The following is a 20,236-nucleotide window of genomic DNA, read 5'->3' as shown; positions in this document are numbered from 1 at the left end:
TGGCATCGTAGACATGTAGGGGAGAATAGACTAGTCAATAGGGTTGTCCCGCAGCTTGAAGAGCTCCCTCATCACGTCCTCTGTCTTGGAGCGCAGCGCAGAGTGGTACAGCTGATTCGTCTCGTATACTTTGCAACCCTTGACTAGGGCCGCCGTGTCCCTGGCGAATTGATTGTCGACGTACATGTCGTCAATGTAGCTGGCGGCATATACAGGAACCTCGTTGTTGCGAAGTTGCTCGTGGTCGTACAGGTCCTCAGGCCAGTCAGTAAACTTGGCAAGAATCTCGGCGACCTCGCGCAGCTCAATCAATTCCGGGTACGTTTCGAAGTGCAGCGGGAAAATCATCTCTCCAGAGAAGAAGAGGGGAGGCCCAGCGACCTCGGAGATTATAGGCTCTTGTGCCAACCAGGAAAACTGTTCCAAGGACTTGCCGACTCGGTAAGCCGCCCAGTCAGAAGCCCAGCCTGGCTTTTCGCAGTAGATGGCCTCGTGGAGGATAGCGTAGATGATGTGGTTGTCGAATCCTGTGGCGTTCTCAATATCGGAGAGGCTTGAGCGGGTGAAAAAGCCGAAATTCTCGAGGTCTGTCTTCAACTTGAGAACCGTGCTGTGGACAGAATCGAGACCGCCGTGGCCGCCGAATGCGAGTCCCAAGGTGAGCAGCCGAGGAACAGTGAGAAAGCCGCCACCAGGTAGATTGATCTTTTTCTTCTCCTGGATGAACCGGGCCACCTGATGGACATTCTCAATGTCCTCAGGGTACTTCTCGTAGTATGCGTGGTTCCTCTCCATGACTTTCTTGAAGGTTGCTTCGTAGACCTGCTCCGGTTTCTTGCCAACGGGGGCAAGGCCGCCAGTCAGGAAGCACTCGCGCAAAGCTTCGGGGTACTTGGAGAGGTATGTCAGAATGACGAAACCACCAAAAGACTGTCCGAAAAGGGACCATTTCCTCTTCTCCTCCGGGAAATCCTTTGTGAGGTAGGCCCTCACGGCTTCGCAGTCCTTGACGATGTTGTCTTGACGAAGCAGCTTGAGGTGATCGGCCTGTTTCTGAGCATCGCCATGGAGTGCTAGAGCAGCAGCTGACACGGGCGAGCTCAGGCCGACGCCTCTGTAGTCGAGGAACAGAACTTGATATCCCCGATCAAGTGCGGTATGGGTGACAGGGCTGTCTTGAGGCTCTGGATTGCCAAATCCGGGTCCTCCCTGCAGGAACACCATCCATGGCTTTTGCTCAGCTTGCCTCTTCTCAGACTCAGTCGGGGCAACTATGGGTCTCTCGTGCTTGGTGACACTTCTGCCGAAGAGCCTGAGGACGCCTGCAGACTGGTTGTTGTAGTCCTTGGGTACCTCAAAGAAGAGTTCCGATACGAGGAATTGCCCTTGGAGGTGCGTTAGTGTTGTTTCTATGCGTATAAGACGCGAGGAAATGGTATCTGGGTGAACTTACCTGGAATGACATGGGATCTCTTGCTCAGCAGCTTTGCTGCATTGATCACTTTGGACGCCATGATGGGACTGAAAACCCCCAAGGAAAGATACAGAAAGTACTAGACTGATCTTTGCAGAGAAGAATGCTTGACGTGGCAGATTGTAAGTTCGATGGTTTGAGCGACTTTGGCAACCCCGCGCAGTCGTTGAATGAGATAAGTGCAGTGAGACGTCGCACCTTCTCAGAACGGCAACTGGGGCTTTCGCACAGTGTAAGCAGCGGCGACCTTTGCCGGAGGACACAGTGCAATTTCCCGATCCAACCCCACAAGCTGCTTCTTGCCTCGAAACTTCATCTTCTTGGATGTCCTTCCAGTGAATATTCTTTGCTGTAGTCTCGTTAGATCCTACCAATTATCTCTTGCGGGTAAGCATGATCAAAAATCAACGTATGGCGAAACTGTGCAAGAACAAGGCCGGAAATGCATGAGTAGCTTCATGTCGTCCTTTGATGCACCCTGGAAGCATGTAATAAATACCAAGTGGATTCTAAGCTCTGCTAGCATAACTCAACTTGGCTGGCTAGCTTAGTCTTAAGTCGGTTTTGATGGGCTTCAGGCAGGAAATTTGACAAAACCCAACGTCGAAAGCCCATGTTATGTTGCATACCAGGGACGACGCAATGAGTCCGAATTTTGGACAGTCTTGAAAGTAACTAAATTCTTCTTGGCTTCGCCTTGGTTGAGGTTTTGGTAAATATGGCCTACCTAGTAGGTATGGTTTGATAGGCTCACTTTCTTCGAGGTACAGCTCGGTCTAGACCTCTTACATAAGCTTAGCGCCGATAGCCAGCCAATGACATCAGCCCCCACGCCCAGGATCCGAAGCGTTGCTCGGCTCGGCAAAATATGGTCGGGACTCCAAGCCCATGGACCGCGCGCGCCCCGTCGCCCTTCCCACTGTGACTGACTGTCCGGGGGACAAGCGTCCTGGCGGCAAAGATGGGTAGCGAAACGAAAGTCTTCCCATCACTCCAAACATCAAAGACGTCTCTCCGCCCCTTCAAGCCACATCCCACATGCTCCGATCGCGAAGTCACAAACAGTGGGATGAATTACATACATCTCACCCAAACGCTGGTTGATTCTTTCAACGCCCTCGCTGATGAAGTCCAGATCCTGACCGACAGGAAGACGATCCTGGAGCACAAGCTCAGGTTCGCTCACGAACAGGTACGGAGAACCCTCGAAACACACGCGAGTGGGTTTGTCAGCCGCCGCCCCGGCGCCATGCGACACTCTCACACACGCACCCCTTCCCTTGCCTTGCATGGTGAGCAACCTTAGCTCTAGATCAAGAGCTCCTCTGTACTACTTAGGAGCAAAGACCGACCACTTTTTACCATTTCCTGACTTGCGACTCCATGTCTCTTGCTTCGTCGTCCGGCCAGCCTCGGTGATAATTCATGCTGACCCGACAGTGCCTTCAGTACCAATACCTCGCCGACAAACATGCACCTGCTGCTCCCGAGATTTCAGAAGTACTGGCAAAGCTACAGCTGCCTCCCGAACTAGCAAATCCATCTCTCGAAGAAGCGTCCCAAGCAGTCCCTCTCCCGAAGCGCAATAAGCTGGATACCCGGAACCAAATCGCACTCATCATCCGAGAAGGCCGGCGCGTCGCCCAACAACTGTCGTCCGTCGGCGAAACGAGCAAGACGAGCGACTCTAGCAGACAGACCTCTTCCCGTGAAGCCGAAACCGGAACCTCCATGTCGACTGTGCTCGAGCAGGACTTTACAATCGAGGGCAAGAAGGGACACTTGGAATGTCCTTTCTCCGCACCAAAGACGGCGGAGGTGGATGGCGCCGTCGAGGGTGATGCGCAAAGCGCGGAAAACGGGTCGCAGGACCCCACGCCACACCACTCCGCCGACCCCATTTGCGCTGCTATGCTCGAAGAATCCACGTCTCAGGCAGCTGCCAACGGCGGCTCGCCCGCGAAGTGCCCGATCCGTTACCTCGATCAACACTCCCCCGAAGAGATTGCGCATTACGTCGAAACACACAAGCACGAACTGCCTCGCAGCCATGAGGTCTGCGTGAGGAGATATCAGAAGAACGAAGTGCAGATCAAGAAGCTCGATGCAAAGTACGGCAACCTGGTGAACATGATACAAGGACTTAGTGCGCTGCACCAGCCCATGCTGCCATCGTCTCAGCAGGAGCAAGAAGAGATTGATCGGGCATCGAATGAGAGGGTTGAGAACTGGGCAAAGGCCGTCACTGCTACCGCCACTGACGATGCCGAACAGTCGCTGCCGGCGCTGGAGGATGCCGAGGAGGCGCGGCAGAGTCACTTCGATCGGCCCCTGAAGGAGGTTCGGGTAGGCGAGTCACCTAGCCGACCGTGGGGCATCTCGGTTCCAGTGTACGAGCGCAACGGCCTGGATGACGACGAACGCCCTCCCATGTCGCCGCCACCTGCTCCCGTCTTCATGCCATCTGGCACAGACGTCGGGGACACACCGGAGGACACCCCGGCGAAGACTGGCAAGTGTCCCTTTGACCACACAAAGATGGCGGCAATGGCCGCGCCCCGTGAAGACCCCCGACCCGTCTCACCGCCGCCGGCGCCCATGTTCATGCCCAACGGAACGAGCGACCACGCCGGGTCTGCCCCAAAGACCGGAGGTAAATGCCCGTTCGACCATGCTCAGCTGGCCGCCATGGGCTTCACCTCTCCAACGCCCAACACCGGCGAGCAGACCTTCGTGCACCCGGAGCCTGAGCCAGACCCGGTGGAACTCCCTTCAACACCGGTCAAGCCCCAGCCCCAGACTTCACACAGTCCTCCGCCGCCTCAGCCAGCCTTCATCAACCCGCCTCTAGACGCATACAAGCAACCCCTCGCTGGCGGCGTCCCTCAGATGGTGTTCACAGGACCTGTCTTCATCGGTTACCCTATTGAGCAAGCGATACAATTCATGCAGCATTTTCAGGGACGGCAATAATCCTTTTTCCGCCGTTCCCTACGACATTTTCTTCTCACGCAATTACAACAGTCGATTTTGATATCGGGATGGAGGCGTTTGTCTTATTTTAGCGAAGGCGTTGGGATGGGACTTTTGACACATTGCTTCATTTCACCTTCGAGCTTCCGTGGTGTAGCACGAGTTTTACGTACAGATTGACGAAGTCCGGGCAAAAGGGATGATTGGACGCAGGGGATAGCAGACAGAACTCGTCCGTATGATACCACGAGACACAAAATATGAGATACTTGGTCATGAAAGCGTCACATGTTGAGTCCCTGGCTACGTTCATTTTACTCAATTTCATGATGCGCCTTATGTCTAGTAGTCCAATTCTATGTCTACCACAATCGGCGTAGAGAACGACCTACACCTTAATCCGCATCTTTGAACCCGGTGCTCTCCTCATCCCGGTCATCGTCACCCTTGTCTTTTGTCCCTTGTCCCTTGAGACCATCTCCGTTGTCGTCATCGTCGTCATCGTCATAATACCCGCCGACCTGGGTCTCCTCGTCATCCACTGCCTCGCGGGCCCAGAGCGAAATGTCGTCGTCGTCCATAAGCGCAGCGACGTCCTCGGGGTCAACGAGGCCAGCCTCGACGTCAAAGTAATCCGGCGCTCCTTCTCTCCCGGGGGCTACGGCGCCCTCGGACTCGGCCTGCTCGAGCGCCAGCTCGGCGGCGCGAGCCATGGTGCGGTTGTAGATAACGTAGCCGACGACCAGACCGACGGCGCCGCCAAGGATCATGGAGATATAGTTGATGGCCTTGCCACCGGCGGACATCTCGTCGCCTTTTTCAGCGAGGAGGGCCAGGCGGCTGCCGATAAAGACGTGGACAAGCAGCTTGGGGCTATTTGATGTTAGTCGTCGCATTGTGACCAGACATGCGCGGGAGAGGGGAGCTTACCTTGCCAGAGCTGTCGAGACTGCGAAAGCCCACGGCTTGATCGAGGGGATGGTCGAAAGGAAGCCGTTGGACAGACTGTACGGCAAGGGACAAAAGCGCACAGCCGTCAACATCTTTATGCCGTCTTTCCTCAGTACCTGTCCCAGCGCAATGAACCTATGATCCTGCCCGACCAGTCTATGGACGTAGCTGCTGAATATCGTTCGGCTTGTGTAGAACGCCGTCAGGCTGCCCGCCACCGTCGCCGTCGCGACAATCGGATAACCCAGCGGGAAGCCATAGACGAACCCCGACACGGAAATGGCCGTGCTGTACCCAATCATGGGCGGGAAGGCAGTCATGAACGTAAAGGCCCAGATAATCAGCCATCCTCCCGGGAGCGCCCTCCACTTTTGTGATACCGGGGCCAGCCACTTGAAGATTGCGTGCGAATAGATGAGGAAGAGCAGGCCGAGGACGTTGACGACGAGCAGGAATACTGCGACCGCAACACGCTGGACGGGGGAGAGGCCGAGGTACATGGTCCATAACCTGTTACCGGTCTTGACTGCTGACTGGATCGCGCGGTTGACGGCTGAGAGGGCGGTCGTCTTACGGTTGCCAAAGCGGGCGCTGGACAGGCGGCGGGATGATCGCGACGTGGACCATGGCGGGCGGATGTCGCTGCGGTCGTTCTCTGGGGATGAAGGATTCGGGGAGATGGAAAGCGCCCGCGCTGCGGACTCGTAGTCGGCCGGCATCGTGGACGGTCGGTTTACTGGGTTGGGACCGGAGCCTCCGGATGAGGTATGCCGCGGGGCAGTCGGGCGGATCGAGGGGTTCGTTGTTCTAGTCTAGGTGTGATTCGCAATTGACTGGCTCGGCACTCATCTAGCCATTTCGAATGGAAACAAAACAGGAAGAAGGACACTAGGATGAGGTGTGGGAGAGAGCTTTGTCGAGGGAGAGGAACGGACGAGACGGCAGTCGCGACGTTCGAAGCGCTGACTTGCAAGCCTACAAGCGATGAGGTAAGCTCAGCCACTGGCACAGCTGCGCAAAAGGTGGTAGTGTCAGCCAAGGTTTCTATTCTCGATCGACGACGCGCGGGTCCCGTTCAAGCGCGGTGGACTGGCAACTGGGTACCTACCTATCTCAGTAGGATTCCACAGCTTCTGGAAGTTTGCGCCTCTCAAAAGTATGAGCAAAACGGAAGGTCGAATATTACGACAGCTTGTAAACTTAGTGATGAGGAACCTCAACAAAAGCAAACGGGCGAGGCGACTGAAGATGCAGCTTAGAGCGTTAAACGGGAAAGGAACGTTTCATAGGCAAACGCAGTGAAGGTGTCTCACGTTCCTGCGGACGGTTTCAATCGCTTGGCATACAGGGGGCTCGATGCATGTCCGCACGTCCCCAAAAGGGCAATTGTCAGAGGCAGCAGGCGGCACTAGGCAGGCGGCAAGATGCGACAGCGACAGCTGTGCATCCCGTCCGGCTCGGTTTGCCTGCCGACCGAGCGCCCGGCCTAAATCCGCCCCAAAGCCCGGTGCAGTCAGTCAGTGTGGGGGCTCCACACAAGCTGGAAGCTTTCGATGCTCCTTCCCTGCATGAACTTCAGGACGAAGCGGCTCTTCTACTCGGCACCTTACGCTCAACGACCGCCGCAATCTGCCAAACGCTTTACATGCTAGGTGCCGACTCGAAGATTTGAAAAAAGGGGAGACTGCTCCCTGGAGCGTCTTTCTGACATTTCTACTCGTTCTTTCTAGTTTCATTTCTTTCTTTCTACTTTCGTCATCGCCGCCCACTAGGACCCTTGGGAGGGTCCCTCACCAGGAGCCTAACCTTACCATCCCCGATCTCCACTCCTTGACTCAGGATGTCAACCTCCTCCTTGCTTTCATCCGCACTCGACGTCCCTTCGCGAGCCAACGACTTGTCGTAGCTTCGAGCATCAATGCCCAGAATCCCTCCCATGTTGTTGCGGTCGCCTGGAACGGAGAATTCGCGGTAGGCGTACCTCCACTCATTCAAAAAGTTGCGGATCGCCTTACCCACTTTGTCCTTGCCGTTCTTGCTATGATGCCCGGTACCAGTGATGGCGTAGATCGATCTGCTCTCCTTAACATTCTCCATCAACACCCGCTCGAGGTACTCTACTGCTTCCTCAGGGTGAAGCCCATGGAGGTCGACGTAGATTTCTAAGCTGTTCGCGTTGCCCTTATTACGCTCCTCGTACAACTCACGAGCAGCCTCCCTATGAGCTTTTCGCATGAGGTCGTTCTCGCTTTGACCTCTGAGGCTCAGGGCTTTGGCAGCCCTTGCGTCATTGCGGTTCCAAGCTTGCGCGGCGCTGGGTAAATGGTTAGCTCTTCCCTTGGACCGCTGACACTGATTTTGACTCACCTCTGAAGGAACTTATTGCGGAGACCGCCATGCTTGATGGCCTCTTGTCTGGCTTTGAGGTATGCCTTGTTGGCGCGCTCCCCGGTCTCCAGCCAGGGAATGTGTTTAGGGTTAGGAATTGCCTGCGCCGCGGCACTGTTTTCTCCATTTCGGATATTCGTGGAGCTCCCGTTTCGACCGAGCTTCTTCGTGTCTTGGCGAAGGGAAGCCGAGCTCGGAGAGGGCGACATCTTGACGATTTCAGCCAGAGAACTAGGGCCAAAGTTTTCCTTGTGATTATGCCCGTGTCCACCGCGCTTTCCATGATGCTTCTTGCCTTGCTTTGCTGCAGCTGAGCCAAGCGTGGGGAAAGCATCTGCGTCGTCCAGCGACGGGGCTACAGGTTCCCTTGCTTGCTGGTGTCGGCTTCCAGGACGAGATCGGGGCCTTGGGCTTTGGTCTTGATAAAAGGGCTTCAAACCAGGCGGAGGTGTGATTCCAACAGTAATGTTAACACCTCCAGCGAAACCACCGAGATGTTCCGGGGTGCCCGGGGGAAGTGCCGGAAAAGAGTTTAAGTCCAGGTTATTGGCTTGCTTTGTTGGCGGAGTGCTGGAGCCATCCAACGCAAGCTTGTTCATCAAATGCGCTGGGTCGTGAGAGAAGATGCAAGTCTCGCCAGCTAAGCAATTTCCCATCACCCAGTATCTTTAAACATCTTGTTAGTCATCACTTTGTTGAATGTTTAGAATATGTCAACTCACTTGCAAAGGTGATTACTCAGGTCATGGCTGAATCGGCAATCAGCCCGAAGGCATTGTCCGGTCGACATGTAAAACTTGCAAATGACCCCTGATCTTTGACCACCAGCAGGTGTGGTTGGGCGGCCTTCTGCAGCTAGAGCTTTGCCAATAAGAGAAGTCTTGGAGTCATCAGGGTGCAATGCAGCGCTAAATCCATTCTCTTGCGCCTGGCTCTCCATGATGGACACTATCGTTGCGCTCAGGTCGTACCCATGTAGCGCAAGAGCAGCTTCAATCTCATCGTCGGTTCTCGTCTGACCGAGTATTGAGCGAAGCATATCGTAAGGAGACATGTCAGCCTGCTGCGATGACATGGACGAGAACTCGGGAGCGGCAGCGTTCAGACCACTCGACGTCCCGACTGATGATGTGATGCTTATAGCATCGTCCGCAACGAGCCACTCTACGTTCTCGGTCTGGTAATCGCCGAAAGTTTCCTGGGAAGGGGATCTATCGTTGGCGAACTCATACGCGTTCAGGTTCGGGCTGTTGGGTATGACGGGCGTCGCGAAGGCGAGTCTCGGAGACGGCCTTGGCGAAGAAAAAGGAGAGGCGGCTGACGATTTCGTTCTCGAGAAAGACGGTACGAAGCCGGGAGGGGCCAGTGGACTGACCCCGAGGCGTGGTGAGCCAGAGAGAGGAGTGGCATTGCCGCGCCATGGGGACGGCGAAGGTCGTCGAAGGATGGTCTGGCGGATGGGAGGAGGCGAGGTTGAGCTGCCGCCGCCATCGCGGTATCGCCATAACACATCGAGAATCGCATTGTCTAATGAAGGGCCAGACAAGCTTGTCTGGCTTCGGAGTAGATCCTCCAGCTGATCCGTTTTATCCTCGTCCTCAAGGGTGGCATCCTGGAGGATAGGGAGGCAGATCTCGTAGTGCTCGTCGGAAACCATGATTGCGCGGTTTGGGACCGAGACGCAGCCCGTTCGGGGCAGAATCAGGCAGGTATGATGCGGTAAAGAATATGTATTGTTTGCGAATGTATGGTTTGGAGCCGGTAGCGAGGCGGCGAGGCAGCGAGTCTATGGTATGTCTTCGGTCTGGGGTGGAGCAAGTACTACGTAAGGCAGGCGACGGGCAGGCAGAGGCAGTGGCAGGCAGGGCTGAGGGTTGGCGTTGGAGTTGACGTGGGATGTCAGCCTTCGTGTACGGTAAGATATGGCGGCGGTGGACGAGGTCGAACGAGGAGGGCGTTGTGCGTGCAAGAGCAACGTCGGTATTACTAGAGAAAGGATGCGCTAGAGACTTGGTGTCCGTGTATGAGGTGCTCGACGAGTGATCGAAGGAAAGACGAACGGGATAGCGATGGGACGGGGAGCGAAGATGGTGGGCGGGACTCGATGGTTCCGTCACATGGTTTCGGAGCCAGGGGCGGAGGAGGGATTGTCTCGAGCTCCTTGTCGGGTTGAATGAGGTGGTTGATGCTTCCGTCACAAAGGAGACTTGAAGCTCGAGCTCGAGCTGTTGCCGTCAGGTCCTTGTGTGTTTGTGGTTTCCCTTCTGGCTCTGGCCTGCTTTGTTGCCGACCGTTGGAAGACGAAGAGCAAGACACGCGTGAGGGGGACGGGAGATGATGGTATGTATGGATGGTGGAGGAAACGCGGCGACAAGGTGCACATACACGTATTACTTTCCCCCTTCAGGCTTCAGCTGACGACTAGGACCAGCTGGGGAACGGGGGGGCCTGCTATGGCGCTATTGCTGTCTGTTGCTGCTGCCGTCGCTGCTGCAGCGGAAGAGGTACGGATGAGTGGGTGGAGGATAGGCAACGCAGGCAGGTATCTCTTTGGGGTGCGTGCGTGGTGCCCGCTGCTGAGGAAGAGGTGCTGCTGCGGTGCTAGGTGGTGCTGGCAATATAAGTAATTACCTTCCATTGGGGAGCTACACTGACCGACTGCTGTGGACAGTGGAGGAAGGGATGATGCAGCGGCGCCAGCAATAGCAACACCAGCAGGCCGCCAACAGCTCCCGGGGGTCGGGGTACTGGGGGCCCGGTGTCAGTGAAATCAAAGCCCAGCGGTACGTATCCCCTGAGGTGCCTCCAGACATCCAATCCGAAGCGCAGGGCGGGGAGCGCCCCAGCTGGCCGTCCAGTGAGCGATCAAGGTTGGAGCGTGGGGTCGCTCCCTCCACTGCGGTGGCCCCTCTCTCAGACTTACCACCTCATTAAAGGGAACGGGCAGTTCGCCGGGTCTGGCCCAGGTTGGCTCAGATCTCCCCTTTTCCACGTCTCCTGGCTCGAAGGGAACATGACAGTTGACTGCCAAACTGCGTGACTGCGCAGGCCAGGCACGCAAAGCTCAAGCCCGCGGAGTCGAAGACGAGAACACGAAAAACAAACAACCCTCGGTTCAAGATTTGGAGCCTTTGGATGAACTCATCTGATTGGGCCACCTGCAGCAACACTACCGCAGAACAAGGCGACCAGCTAGGCGCCTTGAACCATGACAATGGGTGCGAGCTGAGAGACGCCGAAACCAAGGCTGCGAGTTGCAGGTTTTCTTTCACCGAGAATCTGTTAGAAGGAAGGCCATTATCTTTTCACCTGCACTCCCAGCCAGTCACTGTGCACCCCTTATGCCATCTCATAGCACACCAACCCATTTTTATATCGTGTCCCACAGAGTGTGATGGCTGATACTTGCCGCAGTGGTAAGACCATGTGACCTCTGGTTGGATGATCTTCGTCCAATCTACCTACTGATAGTGACACTAACCTCAGCCCCGGATTTCACACGTGTATTGATGGTAGTGTCTTGATTAATCGGGAACACCATAGAGCTCTGTCACCCGTCAACGTGCAAGTATCAGAAATCAGTACCGCTTTTGATGTTCGGCTAACCAGTAACCTTATGCCTCTGTTTGAATTGTAGAGACGCACGGCGGCTCCTCAGCGAGCACGTTGCGTCCGCAATTCCTCCCTCATGGCACTTCATCGTCATCCAAGTCACCGCCGAATCCGAAGCTGAAGCCTCCCCTGCCGCTTGCTTCGGTATCATGTACACCCACAGCCTCTTCCCACTTTCTCTTCTTCTGGCTGGTCTTCTTGTCCAAGTTTCGCATGGCATCTTCCAGCAGCTCTGGCTGGTCCAGGCGTAGCCGCTCGACAAACAGACCATACGGGTCCGTTACTTCCTGCTTAAAGCCCGTGACTTGGTCTGCCTTGTCTCTCAAGAAGCTCAAGACTTCTGTGAGCTGGTACAGAGAGGTGGATTTGGGCACAAAATTCTGTGTTAGTGCGATGCCGTTCTCCACGTTGACGACCAAATGCCACCATCCGCTTGGTACATGCAAGATCTCGCCTTGCCTGCAAATGCCTTCAATGCAGCCTGGCTGCTGGCGCGCCTCATCATGAAACTCAAGGAGCCACTCAGCGATGCTGAGCGGGCTCGTCACTTCGCTGCTGTCGCTTGAAACGTAGACTCCTGGAACCTGTGCGGTAGGCGGGAACATGATCCAGTACTTGGTTCCCTGGATAACAGCGTTCCACGCGCTGGTGCCGTTAGGGTCTTTGTGAAAGGTTGATCCGCTCCTCTCGGGTCCGATGATGAGCCAGCGGTGGGCAGGCCGCTCCTTGCCAAGCAGTTCGAACAAGTCAGGCCCAAAGCACTCCGGCTTCCAATACGCCGCGCCTTCCTCATGGCCAACCTTGATTCCCATTTTCTCGGCAAACTTCTTGTCGAAGAGGTAAAGAGGGCTCTCGTCATTGCTGTTCTTCATGTATTCGTGGTACGTCCAGAAAGGCCAGTCAACTGCCTCGGCGCGAAACTCGACATCCTTGTACTTTTGCAGAATGACATCTATGGTCCACTCATGACATACAGGCCATGTCTGAATGTAGCTGGTCAGAATAAACGGCACCTCAGTCCATTCCTGAGCAAACTGCTCGTAAGTCAGTGTTTCCATACGCTGGATCTGATTACTCTTTGGAATCCTCGAGGTGAACTGCGTCAGGTCCACATGGCTGCACACAAAGGGCCTATGCAGGACATCTGAGAAGACGTTACTGCAATCAATCTTGCATCGTTTCTCAGGTGACAGTCCAAGTTGAGTCGACCTCCAGGTGCCTTGCCACTTGCCGTCGAATCTGCCCGAATTGTGGGACCTAACCACCTGTTAGCCGGACCTTATTCACAACCAGGATGCTGTCAGCCAGAACACATCAGATGCGGCCATTCGGGTGGTCATTGTCCTTCCCATATTCAAAGTCATATGTGACCCCCATGACCACACTACCAGGCATAATAAATAATTGATGACCAAAAGCTCTCAGCGCCCTGTAGTCCCAAACTTGATAATAAGGTGCCACCATTTATACTTTCGTAGAGGGCTGGCTAACAGCGAGTTGTGCCATGGACTTACTCGAGGAAAAGAGCCTTCCATAACTCGTCGGACTGGCAGAAGGCATAAAGAAACTTGCTGGTGTATCCGAGATTTCTCAAATTGCTTTGGTCAAGGTATTCCAGCAATATCATGAGAGCCTCATCGGGCAAGATTGTGAAGACTCCGATGTGTTTCCGAGCGTTCGGACGGTCCGAGAGATATTGGTTGCCCAGCGGTTTCACACCCAAAGGATGAGTTGGAATTGACTCAGAGGTCATGACTGCATCCGCGAGAGGCTTTGAGTCATAGCCATGACCGTTGGTGTCAGCGTTGCCGATGATCCTGTCATTGGACGAAAGTCCCTGGGTCGACACAAGGTTGTCGTTGGCCATGTTTCCTGCTGTAGGAGAAAGGTAGGAACAATAGCATGTGCCTGCTGCTAATAAAGCAAGCTAGACAGGCAGGTAGATCCTGCGGCGGGCGACGTTGGAGAAACTAAACGCAAGCAGATGGGCTGAAGAATGGGGGGGAAGTAAAGAGGCAGTGACAACGGAGAAAGAGACATGCGCTGCAAAACCTGCACCAGGAATCATGTCACTGGGCTAGCATCGCAGGCGCTGGTGGTACGAGTGGCGGGCACATGCTCCGGTAGAGATGTCTAGACGATTCAATTAATGCATGAAGATGCCTAGATGAAATTTTTGGGCAGGCATCCCGCCACACTGCGTCTGGGGGGCGGGACGCAGAAAAAAAAAAAAAAAAAAAAAAGTCAGAAGCCAGCCAGTCGTCCAGTTGCCGCCCTTGGTGCTCTGCAGTAGCTATCTCCGGTGTTCCCAGCGCGGCTCTCAACCAGTCCCAGGTGCCACCTTGGGCACTTCAGCCCATTCACTACGGTGGGCGTGCCCTAATCATGCCGCAGTGCAGCTATGGAGGGTACCAGCCTGCCCGCCAACTCCGTTAGCGCCACCTCGCTTACCGCATAATTCGAGGGGCCGCCCGCCAGGAAATTTTTTACGTGGTCGAGAATTCTGGCAGCTCGCTGATAAAAACTTCACCTCCCACCGAACAATCAACGTGCACCATCACCCCACGAACAACCAAACGCACTTTATTCCTAGATTCAGTTTCGCTCTTGCTTATCGCCAAGAGCATCTAATCTAGAAGAGAATTTAATTCTTAGACTTCGCTTCGTCTACATAATTCGCACGCTCCAACGAGACGTTTGCGAATTTTCCAGCCCCTCGCCCAACCCCACCTTCGCGACGATATTTCTAGGTCCCAAGCTGTGCTTGTGATCTAGATCTCTTCCAAAAACAACACCGCAATCATGGCTGACAAGGGTCTTGAGGACGTGCCTGAGGGTAAGTGATGCGACAGTTTTCTTCACCATCGTTACCCGTCGCAGCGAGCCATCCCTGCGAATTTTGACGCTTGCCCCCCAACACGACCACGGCCTCTTCCCCTCCTCTCTCGCATGTAGCGCATTCCAAGAGACTTCAAGTCGCTAACAACAATCTTCTTCGCAGGCCAGATCGAGTCCAACTATGACCAGACCGTTGACTCCTTCGACGACATGGACCTGAAGTCGGAACTCCTCCGTGGTATGTTTCTCGCGCGCCCAAAATTGGGTCGAGATACCCTCACCGATCGACAATTTGCTGACATCGCCTGTGCCAGGTGTCTACGCCTACGGTTTCGAGCGTCCCTCTGCCATCCAGCAGCGTGCCATCATGCCCGTCATCAAGGGTATGTCACTTCGCCTACTGGTGCGCCGTAAACTCTGCTCACTCCATGCCCAGGTCACGATGTCATTGCCCAGGCTCAGTCCGGTACTGGCAAGACTGCCACCTTCTCCATCTCCGTCCTCCAGAAGATCGACTCCAACGTCAAGCAGTGCCAGGCCCTCATCCTCGCCCCCACCCGTGAGCTTGCTCAGCAGATCCAGAAGGTCGTCGTTGCCATCGGCGACTTCATGAACATTGAGTGCCACGCTTGCATTGGTGGCACCAGCGTTCGCGACGACATGAAGGCCCTCCAGGACGGTCCCCAGGTCGTCGTCGGTACCCCTGGCCGTGTTCACGACATGATCCAGCGCCGCTTCCTCAAGACCGACGGCATGAAGATGTTCGTCCTCGACGAGGCCGACGAGATGCTTTCCGTATGTTTCTTACAAATACTATCGTGGGAAAAAATTTGCCTGCTGACACTCCAGTGTAGCGTGGTTTCACCGAGCAGATCTACGACATCTTCCAGCTCCTCCCCCAGAGCACCCAGGTCGTTCTTCTGTCCGCCACCATGCCCCAGGACGTTCTTGAGGTTACCACCAAGTTCATGCGCGACCCCGTCCGCATTCTCGTCAAGAAGGACGAGCTTACCCTCGAAGGTATCAAGCAGTTCTACATCGCCGTCGAGAAGGAGGAGTGGAAGCTCGACACCCTTTCCGACTTGTACGAGACCGTCACCATCACCCAGGCCGTCATCTTCTGCAACACCCGCAGGAAGGTCGACTGGCTCACCGACAAGCTCACTGCCCGTGACTTCACCGTCTCTGCTATGCACGGTGACATGGACCAGGCTCAGCGTGACCTGATTATGAAGGAGTTCCGTTCCGGTTCTTCTCGTGTCCTGATTGCCACTGACCTTCTGGCCCGTGGTATCGATGTCCAGCAGGTTTCCCTGGTCATCAACTACGACCTTCCCGCCAACCGTGAGAACTACATTCACCGTATCGGTCGTGGTGGTCGTTTCGGTCGCAAGGGTGTTGCCATCAACTTCGTTACCGCCGAGGACGTCCGCATGATGAGAGAGATTGAGCAGTTCTACAGCACCCAGATTGAGGAGATGCCCATGAACGTTGCCGACCTCATCTAAGTTACGCTTCACGGGATACGACTACTCTCTTTTCACGAACTAAGCCCTTGGGTCTGCCGATCGATCACGCACGGATCTGGCATACCAGTTGGGGGCGTTTACTCGAGATTCATCAGGACTTTGTTTGTTGATAGATTGCGGAAGGCTACCTAACGAGTCACTGGGCGCGGTTGGCTTCTTTGGTTGGTTGCACGCCGCGCCCCGGCTCATGGGTGGGATTGAAAACTGGCTTGCATGTGGAGGGCTCACGAGTCTATTGGCACCTTAATACCACGAAGGTGCGGCGGACTGGTACCTAAAAGAATCATTTGGCAGGGTTCTAGTTTTTGACTTTCAGTTTCCTAGTGTCTCTCTGTACGTAGGGGCCTCGTCACGATGAATCTGCATTTAAAATACGCTGCCGTCTCCGCATGGTGAACTTCGTCTGAAATGTGGCCCATCTCTCCACCAAGCCTACATGTCCCCCATCCATCGTTGCCTTCTCGAAAGGCCAGTGTGAAGGAAGCGGGGTGAGCATGCACGAGGCTGGATACTTGGGAGTGGCAGGGTGACTTCTACCCAGCCGAGATGGAGAATCGGCCTCTATTCGTTCCACCATACAGGCTTGCAAGTGGCCGAGCCGTTTACACGACGTGCATTGAGACAACATGGGTTCGTTGTGGAAGCCAGGGCTGACGGCGGCCCTTATCGTCACACTTCAGCCTACCTAGCCAGCCAGAAGCCAGCGAGGCCCACGGAGCACGGAGATAGAGAGACTGGAGATGAGGGGAGGCTGGGTGAAAGCGCCACGTGGGCGGGCCACAGCACACGGAGCTCGATGTGTTGTACGGAGCTCGATGTGTTGTCCGTACCTAGCGATTCACAACCATTTATGGTGTTTTGCTCCACGCCAGCCTTAGACAGTTTTCTACTGCCTTGCGGTTGCGCTCGTACTACAACACGGCTCTAATAAGATTACTGCGTTTAAAGGTTCACACAAGATCTAATCAAGTCGCTAGGGTGGGAGGTGAACTACGAAGACGAACAGAATAAGAAAAGAAAAAGAAAAACTACTAATAAGAAAAAAGCTCACAAAAAATTGGTAGCTTCTCTTTGATTGAGCGTGTCATCCTTAGTGCAGGGGCCATGCTACTGTGAGTTTGTTAGTGACCGCACCCAGACTCGAACGTGGGACCTCTGGGTTTGCTTACATCTTCTCTGTATCGTTTCAAATTGACCAAATGCCCGAAGGCGAAAACGGCGGTTTTTTCCCGACTTATGAAGGGTCTCCCCTGACTGGCTAGGGCGGGGAGCAAAGAGGGGCTCGCCTGCTGAACCCTCAGGCCAGCAGAGCGAGGACCCCTCAACACAAACGCCGTATTTTTTTTTTGGTGGGGGATCGACTGACAGCGCCTTTACCCCGCCAAAAGCGCACCAACGGAGCGACGGCGAAAAATTGAAGCCATCATCAATCTCGGAGAGAGATGCATTTCCTTGAGCGCGCGACTGCGAGAGCTTGAAGGGGCGGGGGAGATCAGCTTTACCTGCAGCGACAACTTCCCTTCCTTGCCGCGAGAAAGAACACGCACACACGAGGCCGCGACGTCGCCGTCAACAATTTTTTTTTTTTAATTGTTTTCGCCCTGAGACTGCGATCAGGGTTTCGAGTGAGTGGATGGGAAAGGGGGAAAAGTTTCAAAAAAGCTGCCACCCGGTTTTTTTCGGTTTGCCCTTTCTTTCCTGGTACATGCCCATCCCCCCCTCTCTCCCGCCGTCCGTCCCTCGCCTCCCTCCCCCCCCCCCTCTGCTGCGTTCCCTGGACCTCCAAGACCCCCTTTTCTGTTTCGTTTCGTTTTGGGCAGTTCGTTAGGGTTGCAAGGAAGTGGAACGAAGTTTGGATGAAATTACAACGAATATGCAATTATCGAGACGCCTCGGATGACAGGGGGGCGTGTGGGCGTGAATTCGGGGCGTCGCACCCATGTCGTCACTGGCTTGCTGACTTACACATGGATGCTAGTATGCAAGTGACTACCTCCCGCAATGTACAAGTTTGAATGAATCTGAATATTAGCTCTCCGTTCCGGCGGGTTAGAAACCGAGGTTAGATGTGGGGATCTGTTGTGCTGCGCTGCGAGTGGTATGTGAAATTGTCCTAGATACTCAACGTAGGCCAAATGTTGGATAACACAGCCTTGATATGGCCATTCAAAAAACATATCATCTACTTGGGTACTTAGCTTCCCGTCTACGAGCCACATATAATTCGTTTGAGCTCCTATCATCCTGGAATATGACTGGTTTTTGACACCTGCTATCTTGAACAATAATGTTCGGAAGATTTCAGCTACGAGTACATTAGGAAAACTGTGACCCACGCAAGTCATACGCAAGATTTACAGACATCCAAGAATTCGAAATGAACGGGCCATCTTAAAGACGCACGGTGGTTCCGCGTGATATAATGTTGGGCCGCAGGAGAAAGGATCTCGGGTCGTTTCCGATGCTGCATGAGCAGAAATGAAGAATCCGAAACTCAGTATGCTCAGCTAGACATACACGATGAGGTTAAAGTCTCTTTTACAAGATGTAAGTGCATATATTTACCATCGGAAAGTGATGAAATGACTTAGACATTGGTGTCTATCGTCCGGGTTGCTAGCGTTCAGATGTGATGTGTGCACGTTGCGCTATAGGGAGTTTTGTTTTTTGAGATTCAGTTCAACTGAATCCCGCCAGAAGGTATACTGATTATTGTAACATGCCATGAACGTTCGGTGTACCTTTTGTACCAAGCCCTGTCAAGAATCAATTTCAGGTTCAATCCACAGGCCCTGGTTCGTTAGGGAAGTGAACAGAAAAGGAAACGGGAAAGGGAAAACAAGAAGCTTGGTTTGATCATCATAGATCAAGAACTCTATGCCTCGAAAGATTCACACACGATTACTTTGATTTGCTGCTAGGCCAAAGACGGTTCCTGGAAATGTTTGCCAGGAAATGATAGTTCCAACGAGTAGCCTCACTGCTAGGAAAGGTGAGATGAGGGGGGCATTACACAGGATGGTCGATAAGTAGAAGAAAACAATGTTTCTTGAAACTGCCATAGGTTTCGTTATCTCTCAATCATGCTTCCTTATCACTTCGACGCATTCGAAACCTTTCGTCCTAACACCAGCTTATGCCAACTAGCGACGACCGGCAGACTCGACCCGCCCCAACTCCAAATCACCCACACCGTAACAACGCTTGCGCCAGCCACTCGTTATTTATTTCATCTTTCTGATGGAAGATGTAGTTGGCTATGCCGTCGCAACCATATATAACTCCGGGCCCCTTCATGAGATTGGGAACCACTCAGTGTGACATGTGTGAGGGCTAGCCTTCTAAGCTCCACTAGCCAAGTTCTTCTCCAATACCTCCGGGGGAGGGAGGAACTCAGGACCAAATGAGAGCGGGAGAAGCTAAGATTGGGTCAGGAAGTATTCAATTTCATCATCCCGAATCATGGCGGGGAAAGCATACCTGCTGGAGCCTCATAACGACATACTTGCCGTTCTTGTTGAACATGAGGATGGGGGTCTCAAGATCAACGAACTCACGAATGCTGTTGAAACGTATTAGTCTGCGGCCGACTACCAAAAACCCACATGGCTGGATGGAGGCTTCAAGAAACAAAGGACTCACAACTGTCTGCACATGCCGCATGGGCTGCAGGGGGCATCGACGTCGGTGGCAACAGCAACAGCCTTGAAGCCCCGGGTACCCTCTGTAATGGCCTTGCCAAAAGCTACTCTCTCGGCGCAAGTACCGACTGGGTACGACGCATTCTCGACGTTCGCTCCATCGGTATATCTGTCGTCGTTGGACAACAGGGTTGCGCCGACGCGGAACTTGCTGTACGGGCAGTAAGCCGTCGCCTTGGCCGCGGTTGCCCTCTTCTCCAGCTCCTTCACCTGGTCAGGCGTCAGGCCGTACTTCTTGGCCGTGTCCACCGTCTGAGAGTCATTGGCAATATCGAAAACTTCCGGAGTGAACGACATGATGAAATTCGAGAAAGGGGAAGAAAGGAAAGGAAGAAGAGGGAAGGGATGAGGTTGCGGGAAGGGTGGGGTTGATAAGACTCTGGATGATGTGCAGTTGGTCTAAGATGCTAAGAGTCCGTGTGAGCTTGGCTGATGTTCGGGTGCGATGGCTTAACGAACGGGTCCACGGGTGCTAGAGCGAAGGTGTGTTGGGGCAGTCACTTGGTGGGACACCTTCTGAAAGCTACCACTGGAATGTTCCATTTATGGGGGTCTGTACCCCGCGGCCGTCTCCGACATCCGTTTGCGTTTGCCAAAGTTCAATCATGTTTGCTATCAATTTTGGAACCGGAACCCGCAACGAAGCGATACAACGAAACCCCATCTCACCAACCATCGCAGATGCCCGTCAAGACTTCCTGCCTTCTTGGGCAACCTACATTCCCGGGTGATGGCACCGGATTGGACGGGCAATTCCCCATATGACCAAC

The 20,236-nt window shown here is 54.2% G+C and overlaps 7 protein-coding genes across 7 annotated transcripts; 2 read left to right on the top strand and 5 right to left on the bottom strand.

Annotated features, from left to right (window-relative positions):
• Positions 1 to 30: 30 nt before the first annotated feature.
• Positions 31 to 1,514, bottom strand: pip-0 (Proline iminopeptidase; the record flags this gene model as incomplete). Its single annotated transcript, XM_037315961.1, has 2 exons — positions 31 to 1,385; positions 1,454 to 1,514. 2 exons carry the CDS (start codon positions 1,512 to 1,514, stop codon positions 31 to 33), a joined length of 1,416 nt encoding a protein of 471 aa, XP_037185406.1.
• Positions 1,515 to 2,435: 921 nt separating this feature from the next.
• CGCA056_v000699 (uncharacterized protein) lies at positions 2,436 to 4,447 on the top strand (the record flags this gene model as incomplete). Its single annotated transcript, XM_037315960.1, has 2 exons — positions 2,436 to 2,666; positions 2,915 to 4,447. The coding sequence occupies 2 exons, from the start codon at positions 2,436 to 2,438 to the stop codon at positions 4,445 to 4,447; spliced, it is 1,764 nt and encodes a 587-aa protein (XP_037184807.1).
• Positions 4,448 to 4,842: 395 nt separating this feature from the next.
• Positions 4,843 to 6,117, bottom strand: tvp38 (Golgi apparatus membrane protein tvp38; the record flags this gene model as incomplete). The annotated part of the gene is made up of 2 exons (XM_037315959.1): positions 4,843 to 5,320; positions 5,378 to 6,117. The coding sequence occupies 2 exons, from the start codon at positions 6,115 to 6,117 to the stop codon at positions 4,843 to 4,845; spliced, it is 1,218 nt and encodes a 405-aa protein (XP_037184806.1).
• A 1,036-nt stretch (positions 6,118 to 7,153) lies between these two features.
• On the bottom strand, positions 7,154 to 9,443 carry CID7 (Polyadenylate-binding protein-interacting protein 7; the record flags this gene model as incomplete). Its single annotated transcript, XM_037315958.1, has 3 exons — positions 7,154 to 7,712; positions 7,766 to 8,452; positions 8,509 to 9,443. The coding sequence occupies 3 exons, from the start codon at positions 9,441 to 9,443 to the stop codon at positions 7,154 to 7,156; spliced, it is 2,181 nt and encodes a 726-aa protein (XP_037184813.1).
• A 2,029-nt stretch (positions 9,444 to 11,472) lies between these two features.
• CGCA056_v000696 (F-box protein) lies at positions 11,473 to 13,265 on the bottom strand (the record flags this gene model as incomplete). Its single annotated transcript, XM_037315957.1, has 2 exons — positions 11,473 to 12,655; positions 12,913 to 13,265. The coding sequence occupies 2 exons, from the start codon at positions 13,263 to 13,265 to the stop codon at positions 11,473 to 11,475; spliced, it is 1,536 nt and encodes a 511-aa protein (XP_037184812.1).
• A 935-nt stretch (positions 13,266 to 14,200) lies between these two features.
• TIF1 (ATP-dependent RNA helicase eIF4A) lies at positions 14,201 to 15,744 on the top strand (the record flags this gene model as incomplete). The annotated part of the gene is made up of 5 exons (XM_037315956.1): positions 14,201 to 14,234; positions 14,400 to 14,474; positions 14,551 to 14,619; positions 14,673 to 15,031; positions 15,091 to 15,744. 5 exons carry the CDS (start codon positions 14,201 to 14,203, stop codon positions 15,742 to 15,744), a joined length of 1,191 nt encoding a protein of 396 aa, XP_037184815.1.
• A 3,362-nt stretch (positions 15,745 to 19,106) lies between these two features.
• On the bottom strand, positions 19,107 to 19,763 carry CDA (Cytidine deaminase; the record flags this gene model as incomplete). Its single annotated transcript, XM_037315955.1, has 3 exons — positions 19,107 to 19,184; positions 19,246 to 19,327; positions 19,408 to 19,763. 3 exons carry the CDS (start codon positions 19,761 to 19,763, stop codon positions 19,107 to 19,109), a joined length of 516 nt encoding a protein of 171 aa, XP_037184814.1.
• Between the last annotated feature and the right edge of the window lie 473 nt (positions 19,764 to 20,236).

The sequence above is a fragment of the Colletotrichum aenigma genome (genome assembly GCF_013390185.1).
Source record: "Colletotrichum aenigma strain Cg56 chromosome Unknown KSG_Cg56_contig01, whole genome shotgun sequence".
Lineage (NCBI taxonomy): Eukaryota > Fungi > Ascomycota > Sordariomycetes > Glomerellales > Glomerellaceae > Colletotrichum > Colletotrichum aenigma.
Note: the sequence above shows the minus strand (reverse complement) of the source record. Positions and strands in the feature narration are given on the sequence as shown.